Raw genomic sequence first — 17,211 nt, 5'->3', positions numbered from 1 at the left:
GTGAGCGGCCCGAGTACTGCAAAAAAAAAAAAAAAAAAGTGAAAAGAGGGCTTCCCTGGTGGCGCAGTGGTAAGAATCTGCCTGCCAATGCACAGGACACAGGTTCGAGCCCTGGTCCAGGAAGATCTCACATGCCGTGGAGCAACTAAGCCCATGAGCCACAACTACTGAGCCTGCGCGCCTAGAGCCCGTGTTCCGCAACAAGAGAAGCCACTGCAATGAGAAGCCCGTGCACCACAACGAAGAGTAGCCCCCACTCGCTGCAACTAGAGAAAGCCCGTGTGCAGCAACGAAGACCCAACACAGCCAAAAAAAAAAAAAAAAAAAAGAGACCATGAGTTATCATTTTATCCTCACCAGTTCGGACGAAATTAAGAACTTTTAATGATCCCTAGGGCTGAAAAGGATGTGGTCAATAGGAACTCTTATACTGCAGGAAGGAGTGCAAATTCATACAACCACTTCGAAAAACAATTCAGCATTATCCTGTAAAGTATCCTAAAGAAACTCCTGTACAGGTGCATCCAGAGAGGTGTACGAAAAATTCCATTGTGATCCTGTTGGTAATAGAAAAATAACTGGAAGCAATGCCAGATCCATCCACAGGAAAATGGAGAGATTATAGAATATTCACATGATATATATACAACCATGAAATATGAACAAGCAGCAGCTATGTGCAGCAACTCTGATGAACCTCAGAAACAAAACATTTGTTTAAAAAGTGAGTCCTGGGGGCTTCCCTAGTGGCGCAGTGGTTGAGAGTCCGCCTGCCGATGCAGGGGACACGGGTTCGTGCCCTGGACCGGGAAGATCCCACATGCTGCGGAGCAGCTGGGCCCGTGAGCCATGGCCACTGAGCCTGCGTGTCCGGAGCCTGTGCTCTGCAATGGGAGAGGCCACAACAGTGAGAGGCCCGCGTACCGCAAGAAAAAAAAAAAAAAGTGAGTCCTGAAAGTCTCACAGTATAAAACTATTTTTAAATTTTTTTTGGCCATGCCACTCAGCTTGTGGGATCTCAGTTCCCCAATGAGGGATTGAACCCGGGGCTGTGAAAGCGCCGAGTCCTAATCACTGGACCACCAGAGAATTCCCTAAAACTATTTTTTATAAAGCTCAAACACATACAAAACTAAACATTCTCGTCAGAAATCTTTATGTATATGAGAAAACTGTGAAGGGGAAAAAATAATAAATGTGAAATTCAAGATAACAGTTATGTCTGAGGAGGCTGTAAAGAGGTGGGTTCAAGAAGGCATAGGTGAGGGAAGAGATATGGGGACACATGTATATGTAAAACTTATTCACTCTGTTATAAAGCAGAAACTAACACACTACTGTAAAGCAATTATACTCCAATAAAGATGTTTAAAAAAAAAAAGGCATAGGTATGTGACAAGGTGTTAGGAATATTCCAGCTCTTACATTGAGTGGTTTCAGATATGTCAGTTTTCTTACATGTCACAATTTATATATAGGTTAAGTATTTTATGTGTAAAATATTATTTACCTCTTCAAATATAATAAACAAAGGGGGAGATTATGTGAATTGTGCATTCTAGTCCATGCCCCACAAAAAACCTTCCTCTAAATTTGGTGCTCCAAGGAGACACATCATGTTTCTCCTTCACAGACCCCACCTTGTGAAAGTCAGGCCTCAAAGATCCCTGACCTTTGGTGTTCTGACTGTTGCCGACTTTTCCACCTCCATCTCCTGTCACTCGCCCAACCGGTCTTTGAGTGACAAAGTGCCTCCGCGCCATCAGCACACGCTGTTCCTGCAGACTGGAAGCATCCCTATCTCTTGCTCGCTGGCTGATGAGGGCTCAAACATTGCCTCCAGGAGCCTTCCCAGAGGCTGCAAGGGTTTGGCACTCTCTCTTCATCATTTCCACAGTGCCTGTTCAGGCCTCTCTTTGCACACTTATTAGACGCAGGTAACTGCTCATTTACAGGCTGGCCCTTCGGATTATACACATGGGCAAGGAGCTGGAGAGATAACAGGTGATACAGCAAAAAAGGCCAGAGGCCAGTACTGTTTTCTGTTCCCCTCTGTGGCCCCAGTGCCTAGCACAGGTGGCTCTCAGCAAAGTTTTTCCTAAGGAAGGATTGTCAGGGGTGGAGATGGGTGGAAGGGGAATGGTCACACTCAAAGCTACTGCTGTTTGAAGCAAAAAAGAAAAAAAGTTGCCAAGCTTTATTTAGGTTGCAGTGGTCACAGACAACGCATCTAACTCTATATCCCACCCACCCTACTCGGCCCCCTGCACAGGCTCAGCTCCCTTTTCCCTCCAGTCTCACTTCTTGTCCTCCTCCTTCTTGTCCTTCTTGCCATCCTTGGTGGCCTGGGAAGCCAGGGAGCCCATGGCATTTCGAATGGCCTCATTGTTGGGATCCACACCTGGAAGGTTCTCCAGGACACTCTGAAGGAACTCGGGGTCCTGCATCACATCATAATCATCCTCCTCCTGAAAAAGGGCTGTGTCAGCTCCGGGCAGCGGGGGTAGGCTGGCCGGGGAGCAAGCAAGTGTAGGAGATGGGAGCGCACCTGACTGGGGGTGGAGGGCACCTCTGGCCAAGGACAGGAAGGAGGATTTGGGAAGATACCCAGCGCCTATACACAGTATGAACTCAAACATTTATTTTCGTTTAGTTTTTCGGCCCCACTGGTGTGGCTTGCGAGACCTTAGTTCCCCGACCAGGGATCAAACCCAGGCCCCTGGCAGTGAAAGTGCCAAGTCCTAACCAATGGACCACCAGAGAATTCCCCCAAACATTTATTACTGACCGATTAGAGGAGAAGCCTGAGAACTCTGCTTTCTGAGCTCAAAGGATAAAAACAGATGCCATCACCTTTAGGTTTCCTGCTGTCAGACACCCACTCTCCCCCCTTTCTTTTTCCTGGACCCTTTCTTCACCCTCCTGGGAAGATGATAGCACTGAGAATTGTCCAGACTGCTCCCACCAGCAAGGAAGGAAAATTACAAAATACTAGGACACCTCTCCAACTCTGGCCACTAGCATTCTTGCCTTAGCAAGGTTGACATACAAGGAATGTATATCCATGTGTTTCTTTCCTTCTGCTCCTGCAAGAGCTCATCTATGAAACCCCAAGAGAGGAATAGTCCCAGGCCTAGTGGGCTGAGGATCTGAACACAAGGGGATTTTAAGCCTGATGGGGCAGGGAGTTATTGCTGGCCCTTACCTTGGCGGGCTCAGATGTGTCCATGGCTGAACTGGCATCAATGTCAGCTGATTCTGCCTGGCCAAATTCTGAGGAAAAGAGGTCAGTCCGTTCAGTTTCATGTCCTCACCCAATGTCTCCGCCTCAGCACAACCACCCAGGTTCTGGCTCACCTGCGCCCTGGAGGGACATCTGCATGGCATAGGCAATCTGCTCTTCCTCGGTCATACTACTTAGGTCGGGGAGCCCTGTGCGGCCAAACTCCTGCTGGCTGATGGTCATCTTCAGCAGGGCATCGTCCGAGTCTGGGAAAAGGGAGAGAGCGGCGGGGTGGAACCATGCCATATTCCACAAAGACCCACCCCCAAGCCCACGCGTTCCCACACTGCCAGACCCCCCACCCCCATCTACATCAGGCCTCCACTGAGCACCCCGCAGTCCTGGGACTTCAGATTCCACCTCTTTCACCTTCAGTCCCAGTCGTAGCAATTCCGGCCTCAGCAGCAGAGGCGGCAGCTGCCCGCCGTGCCTCCTCCTCCTGCCGCTGCCGCTGCTCTTCCATAGAAACACGAAGGGCCTGGCCAAGGGCAAGGGAAGTCAGACATCCAGCCCTGGGCACCAGGGAAGGCAGCTGGGGAAGGCAGCTGAGGGGTGGGAACAGACCGTAAAGGGGGAGCTTCTGGTTTATACACATGGGGAAGGGGCTGGAGAGAGAACAGGTGATATAGCAAAAAAGGACGGACTTGGGAGAAACCTGGGGTTTAACGGGCAGAAGTGAACAAGAGAGAATCTGACATTGGTATCCCTAGAGATCAGACAGAACTGTGGGGAAGAGGGACCAAGAGGGGGTCTGGGAAAACGAGCAAGGGTATTAGGACTGTCTAGCCCTAGAGAAGCTATGTGCCGTGTGGACCAGTAGAGGAGGACAAGGAAGGTCCCCTGAGGTCAACGTTTGCTCACCAAGGCCAGCTCAGGATCAGCACTGGGATCCACTCCAAATTCAAAGTCACTGGCACCAAGACCCAGCATGGCACCGCCTTCCCCAGCCAGAATTGGAGAACTGATGAGGGCATCAGCCAAGCTGGGCCCAGGAGGCACTGTCACCAGATGAGAACCGGTTCCATCTTTGCCATTCAGTGTGTTTACAAAGGCGGTCAGCTTTTCTGTGTTCACCTCCTGGGGAGGGAAGAACATAGGAGGCTCTCCTTCTCGCCCTGCCCCCCATTCTCTGCCATGTCAGCTCCTGTCTGTAGCTACTCTCCCACATGCAGACACTCCTCTGGGTAAGGACTGTTCTCTGTTTACAACCACAGCAGTCAATGCCCCCCGAATGGTCCTTACTCACCTCTTCCCCAAAATTGATAATGTCAACATTTACTTTCTCCTTCTTGAGGCGTTTAGCCAGTTTCACCAGCTGGGAAGAAGGGGAGAGAAATAAGGAAATCTATTCCATACCATGATGGGAGATGACACACCTCACAAAAGCATACAGGAATTGGTACACCTCTCCAAGGTCCCCCAACAGAAACACTGAATTCTGCACATCCTCCTTTCCCCAAAGTGATGAACCCAATGCCTCTCTGGCTCTCCTAAGGGCCAAAAGACCCCATTCCCAAACATGTGGTGCCCAAATTCCCCAGTTATCACTTGGACTCACATCCTTCTCATTGTCCTCCACGGGGCTTCCCACAAAGGCAATGATTCGCATCTTGTGATTCTTGCCCTGTCGGTGCTTCAGGGCCAGCTTGAAAAGGAAGAGGAAGTTCCTGGAGTCAGCCAGAGGAATCACCCAGCTCTTTCCTGTTACTCTGCTCTTTTTCTATGGCTTCTGTGTACCTCGAGCCTACCATCATGCTCACACCAGGTCTAAACCCCCTCCTACACCCTTCCCTTCTTGCTGTGCCTCTCCGTGGATAAGGAAGAGGGGTTAATTCTCAATTCTAGGGATGTTTCCCTTCATGATCTTCACCGATCCTGGGATTCATCCCATCATATCCTTTCTACTCCTTTCTCTAGGTCACTTCTCCTCCCTCGCGCTGGTTCTAGCTCAAGAGTCCAGGGGAAAAATGAACGAGGGTGGAGGCAGAAGCCCAGAGCAAGGAGGAACCACCAAAGGGATCCAACAGGACTCACATGGGCCACGCGGATGCCAGTGCAGAAGGTGATCTTGCCTTTGGGTTGGACAGTGTGGAGCTTAGACAGGATGCGGCCGGTGTCAGGGGTGAGTGTGGTCAGCACTTCACAGTCACTGGGATGTGGAGAAAGCACCTTCTGTGATTTCAGGTCAGGACAAGTGCCTCCAAACTGTGTTTGACTAATCTTTTCTTTGGGGACCTTGATAATAACTGTAATCTCTATTTTTCTTAATCAAATATCTAGTGTTTAGCGAGTGGATCTTATAAGTTCTCATCACAAGGAAAAAAATTTGTTAACTACGTGAGACATGGGTATTAATTAAACTTACTGTGGTGATCATTTTGCAACATACACATTTATCAAATCATTATCTTGTACACCTTAAACTTCATGTCAATTACATCTCAATAAAACTAGAGAAAAACATCTAGTGTTTAGACATGAAACACAGAAAATAAGAAGTGGTTGATTTTGTGAGAAACTTGCCCTCTTCCTCCCAATACTTCCCCCAACCTCTCTCATGTCATCTTGCTCTCGGAGCCCTGGGAATCCTCTACAATATCTGGATGCGCCTTCTTATCTCTCCTACCCTCTCCATTTCTAGACCCATTTTCTAGCTAATAACATGTATATCGGGATGGGTGGTCACTCATTTGAGGATTATCAGTTCCTAAAACAAATCACTTTTGGGGTAATAGGCTGTGTGATATACTCCCTGGGGCTCTGACCCAAAACTGCTTTTTACTGCCTTTAAAATACACTGTGGGAACTTCCTTGGCGGTCCAGTGGTTAAGACTCCACACTTCCACTAGAAGGGGCAGGGGCTTGATCCCTGGTCAGGGAACTAAGATCCCACATGCCGCACAGTGCATCCAGAAAAAAGAAAAAATACACTGTGAAATTTTACCCCAGGAGATTTAGCTTCATAACTGTATTAAATTCAGGTTAATATTAAAAACAAGTTGCTGTTTATATTTATACTGAACAGTGAAGAAGGTAGTCTAGGAAGTTCTCATGGAAGCCTCATGGAATCTACAAAAGGGTAGCAACCTGGGCACCACAGTGGGTCACATATAGAAAACACCCCCGCCTCCCCCAAACCCCTCCTGCTCTGCCCCACGTACTTGGCCAGTGTGATGAGGCCCACGTTGTTCTCAGGGTTACTACGGGTCTTGGAGTGACAGACTATGTTGACGGCATCCTGCTGGGCCTGTAGCCGGGTGGGTAGGAAGTCCCCGTTCCGCATATACTCGCTGTTGTCCACGCTGTCAGATTAGGGTGAAGGAGGAGAAAGAAGACACACCGCAGGATCTGAGACATCCTCTCCAGTTCCAGGGACCCCCACCTCCTTCAACAACTCTCCCGTGAGGGGCACTGTGGTGTATGGCAGCGGCTCTCAGTCTTTGCGGAAGAGAGAATCACCTGCAACCTTTTTTCTTTTTCTTTTCTCTTTATGCAGATGACCAAGCCTTCTTCTAGACTTACTGCCTCAAAATAACCAAAGGAGGAAAAACTTTTTAAGTCTCCACAAGTGATAATGTAAGTACCCAAGGCTGCGAGCTACTAATGTACCACAACCACCTTCTTATGAGGTGCATTAAGCGTTATTAATCATGGTTATAGAGGAACATGTTGTCTGCTACTAAAATAGGAGTATTCCAAAGGTAGGCAATGAAGAGGGCAACTTAAAAATATTTGTAAAATACTTGTAAAATAATACACACTTGGCAGCACTGAGTGCAGGAAGGCACAATGTAATTATCTGGTTAAATGTTTAACAGCTTTGGCAGCTGGACTGAACTGCAAAAATGAGGTTTCAAGGCTTCCCTGGTGGCGCAGTGGTTGAGAGTCCACCTGCCGATGCAGGGGACACGGGTTCGTGCCCCGGTCCGGGAAGATCCCACATGCCGCAGAGTGGCTGGGCCCGTGAGCCATGGCCGCTGAGCCTGCGTGTCCGGAGCCTGTGCTCCGCAGCGGGAGAGGCCACAACAGTGAGGGGCCCGCGTACCGCAAAAAAAAAATAATAATAATAAAATAAAAGTGACGAAGAGAGGTAATTAAGAAGCTACTGGAAGACAAGTAGAAAGGGAGGGAAGGGCAGTGTTCAGGCACAGGCTCAAATCTCCACTCTGCTACTTACTAGTTCTGTGATCCTGAGGAAGCTACTTAATTTCTCTAAGATCCAGTTACCTCATCTGAAAAATGGGTTTTATTATACCTACACTCACAGGGTTGCTGAGGATTAAATGCATGGAAAGCACTTAGCACAGTGCCTAACAGTAAGCATGAAACACAGATTAGTTCTTATAGTGGAAATTCAATCTATATAAAGGAGGTCAAGGGCAGACTCTACTGACCATGCATTACATTCTTTTTTCCCTGATACACCGTTTCCAATTACTTTCCCAGCAGGGAAGTAACTGCCTTTCTAGCTTCAAATACAGCAGGTGAGTCCAAATATAAAAACAATGGAAGCTTTGAGGATCAGCCAGATGGAATAGCTAAGTATAAAGACTGTGGGGGGCTTCCCTGGTGGTGCAGTGGTTAAGAATCTGCCTGCCAATACAGGGGACATGGGTTCGAGCCCTGGTCTGGGAAGATCCCACATGCCGCGGAGCAACTAAGCCCGTGAGCCACAACTACTGAGCCTGCGCGTCTGGAACCTGTGCTCCGCAACGGGAGAGGCCGCGACAGTGAGAGGCCCGCGCACTGCAATGAAGAGTGGCCCCCCCGCTCGCCACAACTGGAGAAAGCCCTTGCACAGAAACGAAGACCCAACACAAACAAAAATAAATAAATAAAATAAAATAAAAAATAAAGACTGTGGGCAAGACCAGCAGATGGATGAGGGCTGGAAGGAAGGTGTCAGAGGAAGGGGGGCCTGAGAGGGAGGGAGAACTCACAGTGCAGAACATGGCGGTAGTTCTCACACTGTCATGCGTGCATCAGAACCACTTGGAGGGTGATGGTGGTGCTGGCACTGTTAAAAACACAGATGCCTTCACAACTATGTATGCATCTCCAAAAAGTGTACTGTTTAGTTTTCCCAATGTTCAACTTTATATGAATGTAATAATATATGTATTTCCTGTGACTACTTTTGTGCAATGGTGTGTTATTTTTCCCAACAAAAATTCATATCAGGGCTTCCCTGGTGGCGCAGTGGTTCAGAGTCCACCTGCTGATGGAGGGGACATGGGTTCGTGCCCCGGTCTGGGAAGTTCCCACATGCCATGGAGCGGCTGGGCCCATGAGCCATGGCCGCTGAGCCTACGCGTCTGGAGCCTGTGCTCCGCAACGGGAGAGGCCACAAGAGTGAGAGGCCCACGTACTGCAAAAAAAAAAAAAAAAATTCATATCAAAAAGGGCTTATGATATTATTCAGCTATTCCATAAAGCCTTCATTTAAAAAAAAGAATACAGAATGCCTAAACTTCCGTGGCTGGGTGTCTGATTCAGAAGATTGAGAGTAGAGTCAAATATACACCATTTTTAAATAAGCTCCTCCAGTGAACTCTGATGCACAGCAAAGCATGAGAAAAGGAGTGACTCTCACCGTTATTCTAAGGCCGGGCTAGTACAATAGACCACCAATACGTCTCTCTGGACCTAATCTTTCCTCCTATACGTCAAGCCAGATCAATATTCTTACATTCCATTTTGTATACAGCTGTGCCTCGACCAACCTCAGAACTTTTTCGGTAGTCCTATACTGAAGGGTACAGGACGGAACTCAACCTCCCCAGCCTGACATTTGTGGTCTTCTACCTGGTTGTATCTACCTTTCTCTAAAAAAAGGAACTACCTTAAACCAACAACCTAATAATAAAGTCATACTAGTCTATTTCCTACTTCCTAAACATGCCTTGATAATTTACACTTCAGCAGCTTTCTTTATGCCCTTCTCCCTACTCGTAATGGCCTCTCCTTAACATTTGTCTAAGTCCCTTCAAGGCCCTTCTTAAATTCTTTCTTGAGGACTCAAGTACCATGGCAACTAATAGATGTACAGTGCTGTACAGTTTACAGACCACCACGACCTACATTTTGCCTACTTGTGCTACAAGTAGATGTTACTATTATAGTCCCATTTTATAGATAAAGTGAGAGATTTACTACATTCTCAAGAACATGCAGCTGGTAAGTACTAAAAACACAGGTTTTTGGATTCCAAATCCTGTCCTCTTTCTACTCTTAACATGCTCTCTCCCACAGGCTGCCATATTTAGCAAACGAAAATATAGGACTCCCAGTTAAATTTGAATTTCAGATGAACAACAACTTTTTAGTATAAGTATGCCCCACACGATATTTGTGACACACTTATAGCCACTTTTTGATATTAAAAACTATTGTTTATGTGAAATTCAAATTTAACTGGGCATCCAACATGTTATCTGGCAACGCTATCCTCCCGGCAAAAAGAAAACTCCTAGGTGTCTGTTCCATGCAATTGGAGATTTGTGTGTTTGTGTACTATTCTGTTTTCATTCTATGCTCACACTTAGAAGAAACTCTTGAAACCTTGCAAAAGTTTGGTCCTCAGCTTCTAATCTGACTCCCAATAGCTACTCAGCCATGTCTGAGACTGATGAAGAGAGCTAGCTCACTGGATAAGAGCCTCTGCGTCAGATAATCCTGGGTTTAAACCTTGGCCTTACCATTTAGTTAGCTGTGTGACTTTGTATAAGTCATTTAAAATTGCCGAGACTTGGTATCCTCATCTGCAAAAGGGAGGGATGTTTACCTTGAAGTACTGCGAGGTTTAAGGCAGATAAAGTAAATTAAATGTCTGACACTTAGAAAGCAAGCTATAAAGAGTACTTCTGAAGATGATACAGGGAAAGGCAATGGAGTTAGAGACGAGTGAATGGGGCGGGGAAGGGATTTATCACCTCTCTTTCTAACATCCATCATTCTGAGAAGAAGAGAGAAGGGCAGAAGACTATCACGATGAGTCCGAGAAGGAGGACTCTGGCTAAAGACAGGCCTGAGCTGGGCTAGAAAAGACGAAGCTGGAACAGAGAAAGGCAGCAGGGCCGATCAATGACTGTCCGCGGATTGAGGGTTAAGGGGAGTACCCCGGGCCTGTCCTCCGGGAACTACCTCCGGGATGACTCAGGGAGTCGATGGGGCTCCTTCCCTCCCGGCCCAAGGCCTCATCTCGCCCATCAGGCGCGCTCACCCACCCGAGGTCCGCCCGGCCTCCGAGCTACACGCGCCCCCGACCCAGTCCCGCTCCCCACGGGGGCCCGAGGTAGCTCCTCACCAAACCATAGTGCTTTCCAACACCATCTTGCCGCCTTCCTGCCTCCCCGACCGGTTCTCCTGGACCACCTAACAACAACTCCTCCAATTGGCCCAGCGCTCATCACCAATCACTGATCTCAGCTCCGCCAGTTGGTTCCGCCTCCATCCTCCACGTTGCGTTCTGGGAGTTGTAGGCGCCGCCAAAATAAAAGAGACGTTTGGGGCGGGTGGGTGTTGGGGGAAAGGCGAGATAACGTGAAAAAGAGGGTCCCACCTCCACCTGCCCTGCCGTTCAGGTTTTCTGGTGGGGTTCCCTGCCGACAGGATCTAAGAGAAGCTGTGGAGGAACCTTTGAAAGTTCTGTGGCTATGTCTGTTCCAGCATCAGCATTTTTAAAAAGCGGTGGGATGACTAGTGACTTTCCAGCTCACTCTGTTCCCCATGGCACTTTGTTCATCAAACTACTAAGCCCTTATGCCCCTGAATTGCATTTGCTTGTGTATCTATCTTTCCCACTGCAGTAAGGCAGGAAAGGTGGCAATCTCTGCTATCCCTGAGTGCACTACATAGCCTGACACATGGTAGGAATGCAGAAAAAGTTTGACGAATCAGTAATTTTAACTAATCTCCCAAAGAATGGGAGACAACCTAGTCAACCGTTTTGGTTTCTTTATCAAGAATTACATTAAAAAATGCCTTGGCTGGGAATTTCCTGCAGTGGTTAGGACTCTGCGCTTCCACTGCAGCGGGCACAGGTTCCATCCCTGGTCAGGGAAGTAAGATCCCACATGCCACCGCGCGGCCAAAAATAAAATAAACAAATAAATGCCTTGGCCTACCTTCCCCTACACACACACACACACACACACACACACACACACACACACACACACACACCCCAAAGTAAAACCGGAAATTCCAGGTCTCTATCTTGAAGGAAGTGGGGAAAGGAGAGGGGGACCAAGGCATGACTACAGAGATGGTAGATAGTAGATGGAGATGGCAAGTGTGTTGTAGATATTACCTAAATGTTGGTAAAGTTTTAACGGATATGTTCAAAAGTTATTGGTAACCATCACAGCTGGTAGGAGTTAAATCTCTGTATCACTAGAGAAAAAAAAAAAACCAAAACCTGTCACTGTAACCATAGACAGGATAGTAGACAGCAAAGGGAAGAAAAATAAAAAAGCACAGAAAAATAATTAGTGACAAGTTCAAACATAAACAAAATATTTTAAAAACAAGACAAGAATTACATTTTTTTGAAAAGGAGCTACACGATGTAGAGAACTTGGAAGGGAACATAATAAAGTCTGCCCTTGTGGAGCTTGTATTCTATGGGGAAGGTAGATAATAAACCAATAAGTAAACATATTGTCAAATGATAAAACTAGGATGGATGTGTTTTCTTTTTTATATAAACAGAATATTAGGGAAGACTTACAGTTGAAAAGAGACCTGAAGGATACCTGGGGGAAAGAGAAAGTGCAAGTGCCCTGAGGCAAGAGTGTACTTAAGACCATGAAGGCTGGAGTAGAGGGAGAGAGAGAGAAGAAATGAGGCCAGAGAGGCAAAGGGAGTGGAAAGGTTGAATCATGTACAATCGCAAAGATTATTTTAAGGACTCTGAGATAGGAGCTGTTGGAAATTTTCAGAAGAGGATCACTCTGGCTGCTGCATTGAGAACAGACTGTGGGGGGAAAAGAACAGGATATAGACCAGTTAGCAGACTACTTCAGTGATCAGATATGCTGGTGGCTTATTGTAGGGTGGTAACAAGATGTGAAAATAGTGACATATGGATGGATTTTGAGTATGTCATACGATACAAAACTTAGAAAATTTGCCAGTGGATTTGTTGGAGGATGTAAGAAACGGGAGTGTTAAGGAAAACACTAGAGTTGATTCTAAGCAACTACAAGAATGGAGGCACTATTTCTGAAGATGGGCTAGGAGGGGCAGGAACCAGAAATTTAGCTTTGGACACATTAGATTTAAGATGCCTATTAGACACCTAAATGGAGATGTCAAGTAAGTGGGTAGATATATGAGTTTGCAGTTCAGAAAAACGATCTGGGCTGGAGATAGAAATCTGGAAGTTTTTAGCTAATCATGAGGTGACAGGGGTGTTTGACAAATTATACAGGGCCTTTAAAACTTTAAAACATTACCTAGGGAGTGAATGTAGACTAAAAGAAGGGGGCCTATGGTTGAGCCCTGGACATTTCAACATTTAGAGGTTAGAGAGGAAAGGAGGAACCAGAAAAGAGGATGGAGATGGAGCAGTGTAGCACCTTGGTAAGGACAACCGGGAGAAAACACATAGTATCCCAGAAGCTAAATGAAGAAAAGTATTTCAAAGAGCAATAAACTGTCAGATGCTGCTGACATGTCAAGTAAGATGAGGACATATATTTAGCAACACTGAGGTCATCAGCGACCTTAATAAAAGATGTTTCAATTGGGTGGTCAGGGTAAAAACTTGGAGTGAGTACAAGAGAGATTGGGGTCAAAAAAACCTATCTGTAAAAATTCACTTCGGGACTTCCCTGGTGGTCCAGTGGTTAGGACTCTGCACTTTCACTGCCGAGGGCACGGGTTTGATCCCTGGTCAGGGAAATAAGATCCCACAAGCCGCACAGCGCAGCCAAAAAAAATTCATTTGTAAGACAATTGGCTAACATTGACCACTGCCCGGGTATTATTAAGGAATTATCAATTTTTAAAGGCATGATAATGTTGTTATATTTAAAAAGAGCCCTCATCTCTTGAGTTATATATATTGAGGTATTTATGCATGAACGGATATGATGTCTGCGATTTAACTTAATCCTTTGGAGGTGCAGAGAGAAAGGAGGGGTGGGGTAGAAAGTATACATAAAACAGATTGGCCTTATTTGTGTTGACAATTATTGAAGCTGGGTGATGCATACATGTCAGTTTCCTATACTCTGCTTTTGGTTTGGAAATTTCCATAATAAAATTTTTTGTAAAAAAAAGGAGAAATTAGAAATAACTCATGCTTTTTAATGAACTTTTAAGAAGTAATCTTACAGGAGATGATATTGAACTCTTTGTGTCTTTGAAAAACTAAAGAATGAACAGTTTTTTTTCTTTAAAAACAACACGCCCCTTTATTTTTCTTGGCTGTGCCATGCAGCTTGCAATATCTTAGTTCCCCAAAAAGGGATCAAACCCGGGCCCCCTGCAGTGGAAGCGCAAAGTCTTAAACCTGGACCACCAGGGAATTCCCAGGAATGAAGAGGATAATCTGAAATCTATTTTAACTGGCTAATCTTTGTTTAAAGATTGAATGAGACTCCAACTGTGGTAAATAACTTTCAGAATAGCTGAGATTGACATGCTTAAGAGTAAAACATTAGACCAGGATTTCCAGCTTTATAATCCTATGGTTTTGATTTCCCTCATTTTTGCAACGGGCCCTACCTGCATCTGAATACAGATGGCAGGACACAGCTGCAGAATAAGTGGTAGCTGCTACCCACCACTAGAGGGACCCTCTGACCATCTAGTGCACCCACTCAGCAGCTGCCTGAGTATGTTGAAGGGTGACGAGGTATGCAAAAGCTTTTAAGTTTCATTAGGTCCCATTGGTTTTTTGTTTTTATTTCCATTTCTCTAGGTGGTGGGTCAAAAGGATCTTGCTGTGATTTATGTCATAGTGTTCTGCCTATGTTTTCCTCTAAGAGTTTTATAATGTCTGGCCTTACATTTAGGTCTTTAATCCATTTTGAGTTTGCTTTTGTGTATGGTGTTAGGGAGTGTTCTAATTTCATTCTTTTACATGTAGCTGTCCAGTTTTCCCAGCACCACCTACTAAAGAGGCTGTCTTTGCTCCATTGTATATTCTTGCCTCCTTTATCAAAAACAAGGTGACCATATGTGCGTGGGTTTATCTCTGGGCTTTCTATCCTGTTCCATTGATCTATATTTCTGTTTTTGTGCCAGTACCATACTGTCTTAATTACTGTAGCTTTGTAGTATAGTCTGAAGTCAGGGAGCCTGATTCCTCCAGCTCCGTTTTTGTTTCTCAAGATTGCTTTGGTTATTCAGGGTCAGTTTTTGCACAGCAAAGGAAAACATAAACAAGAGGAAAAGACAACCCTCAGAATGGGAGAAAATATTTGCAAATGAAGCAACTGACAAAGGATTCATCTCCAAAATTTATGAATAGCTCATGCAGCTCAATATAAAAAAAACAAACAACCCAATCCAAAAATGGGCAGAAGACCTAAATAGACATTTCTCCAAAGAAGATATCTATATTACCAACAAACACATGAAAGGATGCTCAACATCACTAATCATTAGAGAAATGCAAATCAAAACTACAATAAGGTATCACCTCACACCAGTCAGAATGGCCATCATTAAAAAATCTAGAAACAATAAATGCTGGAGAGGGTGTGGAGAAAAGGGAACCCTCTTGCACAGTTGGTGGGAATGTAAATTGATACAGCCACTATGAAGAACAGTATGGAGGTTCCTTAAAAATCTAAAAATAGAACTACCATACGACCCAGCAATCCCACTACTGAGAAAGCCATAATTCAAAAAGAGTCATGTACCACAATGTTCACTGCGGCTCTATTTACAATAGCCAGGACATGGAAGCTACCTAAGTGTCCATCAACAGATGAATGGATAAAGATGTTGCACATATATACAATGGAATATTACTCAGCCATAAAAAGAAACAAAATTGAGTTATTTGTAGTGAGATGGATGGACCTAGAGTCTGTCATACAGAGTGAAGTCAGAAAGAGAAAAACAAATACTGTATGCTAACACATATATATGGAATCTAAAAAAAAAAATGGTTATGAAGAACCTAGGGGCAGGACAGGAATAAAGACGCAGACTTACTAGAGAATGGACCTGAGGACAGTGGGAGGGGGCAGGGTAAGCTGGGACAAAGTGAGAGAGTGGCATGGACATATACACACTACCAAATGTAAAATCGATAGCTAGTGGGAAGCAGTCGCATAGCACAGGGAGATCAGCTCGGTGCTTTGTGACCACCTAGAGGTGTGCGATAGGGAGGGTGGGAGGGAGGGAGATGCAAGAAGAAAGAGATATGGGGATATATGTATATGTATAGCTGATTCACTTTGTTATAAAGCAGAAACTAACACGCCATTGTATAGCAATTATACTCCAATAAAGATTTTTGTTTTTAAAAAGAGTGATGAGGTAAGGGTGGCAGAAAGATCATTTTTTCCCTACCACATGTTCAGATTCAATTCCTTTTTGGGAAGAAGTCTTCTCCTTATGCAGCCTAAAGGAGAGCTGAGCCTGTGGCTTAAACTCAAATTCAAAACTTTGAGAATACCCAATTCCTCCTTTATTCCAATTACTTGTTCTATCATAAAGTTGTTTTCCTTTTTATTACCATCACAATTCTCTCCCTTCCTCTCCAGTTGATACCACCCACCATCATCCTAGACGCACATCACCTCACACCTAAATTATTACAATCTAAACTGTCTGCTTTTTCTATCCACTGTGATAGAACTTTGTCAACAGATTAGTTTCAGAATTTTGTTTTGATCATGTCCCACTTAGGGACAAAAAACGTTCTATCCTTCCCCATTGCCTACAGTTTAAAATAAAAATCCCTCAGCTTTTATCAGTCAGGTTTCCAGTGTTGCCTCCACCTATACTTATTCCAATATTCTCACTCAGGTCTCCCTCCACCATTGCTTTCACCATGATCTCTTCCTTGTTCTCTAAAACAGATCATTCTCATACCTCTAGGCCCTTGTGTTCAAGTGAAACTTTCCCCAACACTTCAGGCCCACTATAACCTCTCATCTTCTTGACCTTTATATGCTGTATCACTCTTTTCAGAGAACTGAAATCCTTAACTGTATCACATTCTAACATGTTGTTTTTGTGTGCACGTACGTGTGTTGCTCCTCCTGGACACTATAAACCCTTGAAGGTCAATTACTTCTTTTGACCTTCAAACTGCCCAGTGCATTCATTGGCTCTTGCTCATTAGCTGCTGCATAAATATTTGTAGAATGACCTTAACAAGGTAGGGAATAGTGGTGTGGAAAGGAACATTTTTTTAGTTTGTTTCTCTCCAAATCTCCCCCACCGCCTTAGAACATCCCTTTTGTCTAGTTTCCCATTCCAGTAAAATAGTCTAAGCTCAACCTCACAGAAGAGAAAAACACATAGCTGAGGAAAGCAGTCTCTATGCTTTTCTAGGAGTGACAGACACCCTGGGGCCAGGTCAAGGGAAGGAAAGGCAGAGAATCCTAGGGCCAACCAATCTCAAGCTTGCTTTTCCCACTGTCCCTCTCCTTTCCTCCTAAACCTGAGTAGAATTTTGAGCTATGGGTCCCCAAATCCCTAGGCAACAGACCCACATTAATTCCCTTCCTATTCATTCACAGCTTTTCCTTGTCAAGTGTAAGTTGTTAAGAGGGAGGAGGTGACCAGAAGGTAATGAATGAAGACATTTCTCTCAGTTAGACTCTGAGTTAGACTGAAACTGGAGTGAGGAAAACTGGAAAGGATGCATTTGTTCAGGGTAACATGAACAAAACTGAGCCTGAGGTAGGAGGGTGGAGCAGATGGTATACGAAAAAGAACCAGGAAGAAGCAAGAAG

General features: G+C 45.2%; 1 protein-coding gene across 4 annotated transcripts; it reads right to left on the bottom strand.

The window, feature by feature from the left end:
• Nucleotides 1–1,085: 1,085 nt before the first annotated feature.
• PSMD4 (proteasome 26S subunit, non-ATPase 4) lies at nucleotides 1,086–10,746 on the bottom strand. 4 transcript variants are annotated; one of them, XM_032626980.1, is made up of 11 exons: nucleotides 10,590–10,645; nucleotides 10,216–10,335; nucleotides 6,445–6,585; nucleotides 5,318–5,432; nucleotides 4,842–4,928; nucleotides 4,530–4,598; nucleotides 4,145–4,360; nucleotides 3,644–3,761; nucleotides 3,358–3,489; nucleotides 3,206–3,273; nucleotides 1,086–2,468 (listed from the first exon to the last, which is right to left on the bottom strand). In XM_032626980.1, the coding sequence occupies exons 3-11, from the start codon at nucleotides 6,564–6,566 to the stop codon at nucleotides 2,298–2,300; spliced, it is 1,098 nt and encodes a 365-aa protein (XP_032482871.1). In that variant the 5' UTR covers nucleotides 6,567–6,585; nucleotides 10,216–10,335; nucleotides 10,590–10,645; the 3' UTR covers nucleotides 1,086–2,297. The 4 variants fall into 4 exon arrangements, with proteins under 4 accessions (XP_032482871.1, XP_032482849.1, XP_032482879.1 ...); XM_032626958.1 differs by lacking the exon at nucleotides 10,216–10,335 and having other exon boundaries at nucleotides 1,087–2,468; nucleotides 10,590–10,746; XM_032626988.1 differs by lacking the exon at nucleotides 10,216–10,335 and having other exon boundaries at nucleotides 1,088–2,468; nucleotides 3,653–3,761; nucleotides 6,445–6,804; nucleotides 10,590–10,664.
• Nucleotides 10,747–17,211: the final 6,465 nt, after the last annotated feature.

The sequence above is a fragment of the Phocoena sinus genome, chromosome 1, assembly GCF_008692025.1.
Source record: "Phocoena sinus isolate mPhoSin1 chromosome 1, mPhoSin1.pri, whole genome shotgun sequence".
In the NCBI taxonomy this organism is placed as follows: Eukaryota; Metazoa; Chordata; class Mammalia; order Artiodactyla; family Phocoenidae; genus Phocoena; species Phocoena sinus.
Note: the sequence above shows the minus strand (reverse complement) of the source record. Positions and strands in the feature narration are given on the sequence as shown.

Bases quoted from the DNA above. Each gene is read 5' to 3' on its own strand.
- PSMD4 (XM_032626958.1), bottom strand. From the start codon at position 10,615: ATGGTGTTGGAAAGCACTATGGTTTG. The intron at 6,586-10,589 runs GTGAGGAGCTAC...CTAATCTGACAG, and splicing joins TTGGAAAGCACTATGGTTTG to CGTGGACAACAGCGAGTATA. The intron at 4,361-4,529 runs GTGAGTAAGGAC...TTCCCTCCCCAG, and splicing joins TTATCAATTTTGGGGAAGAG to GAGGTGAACACAGAAAAGCT.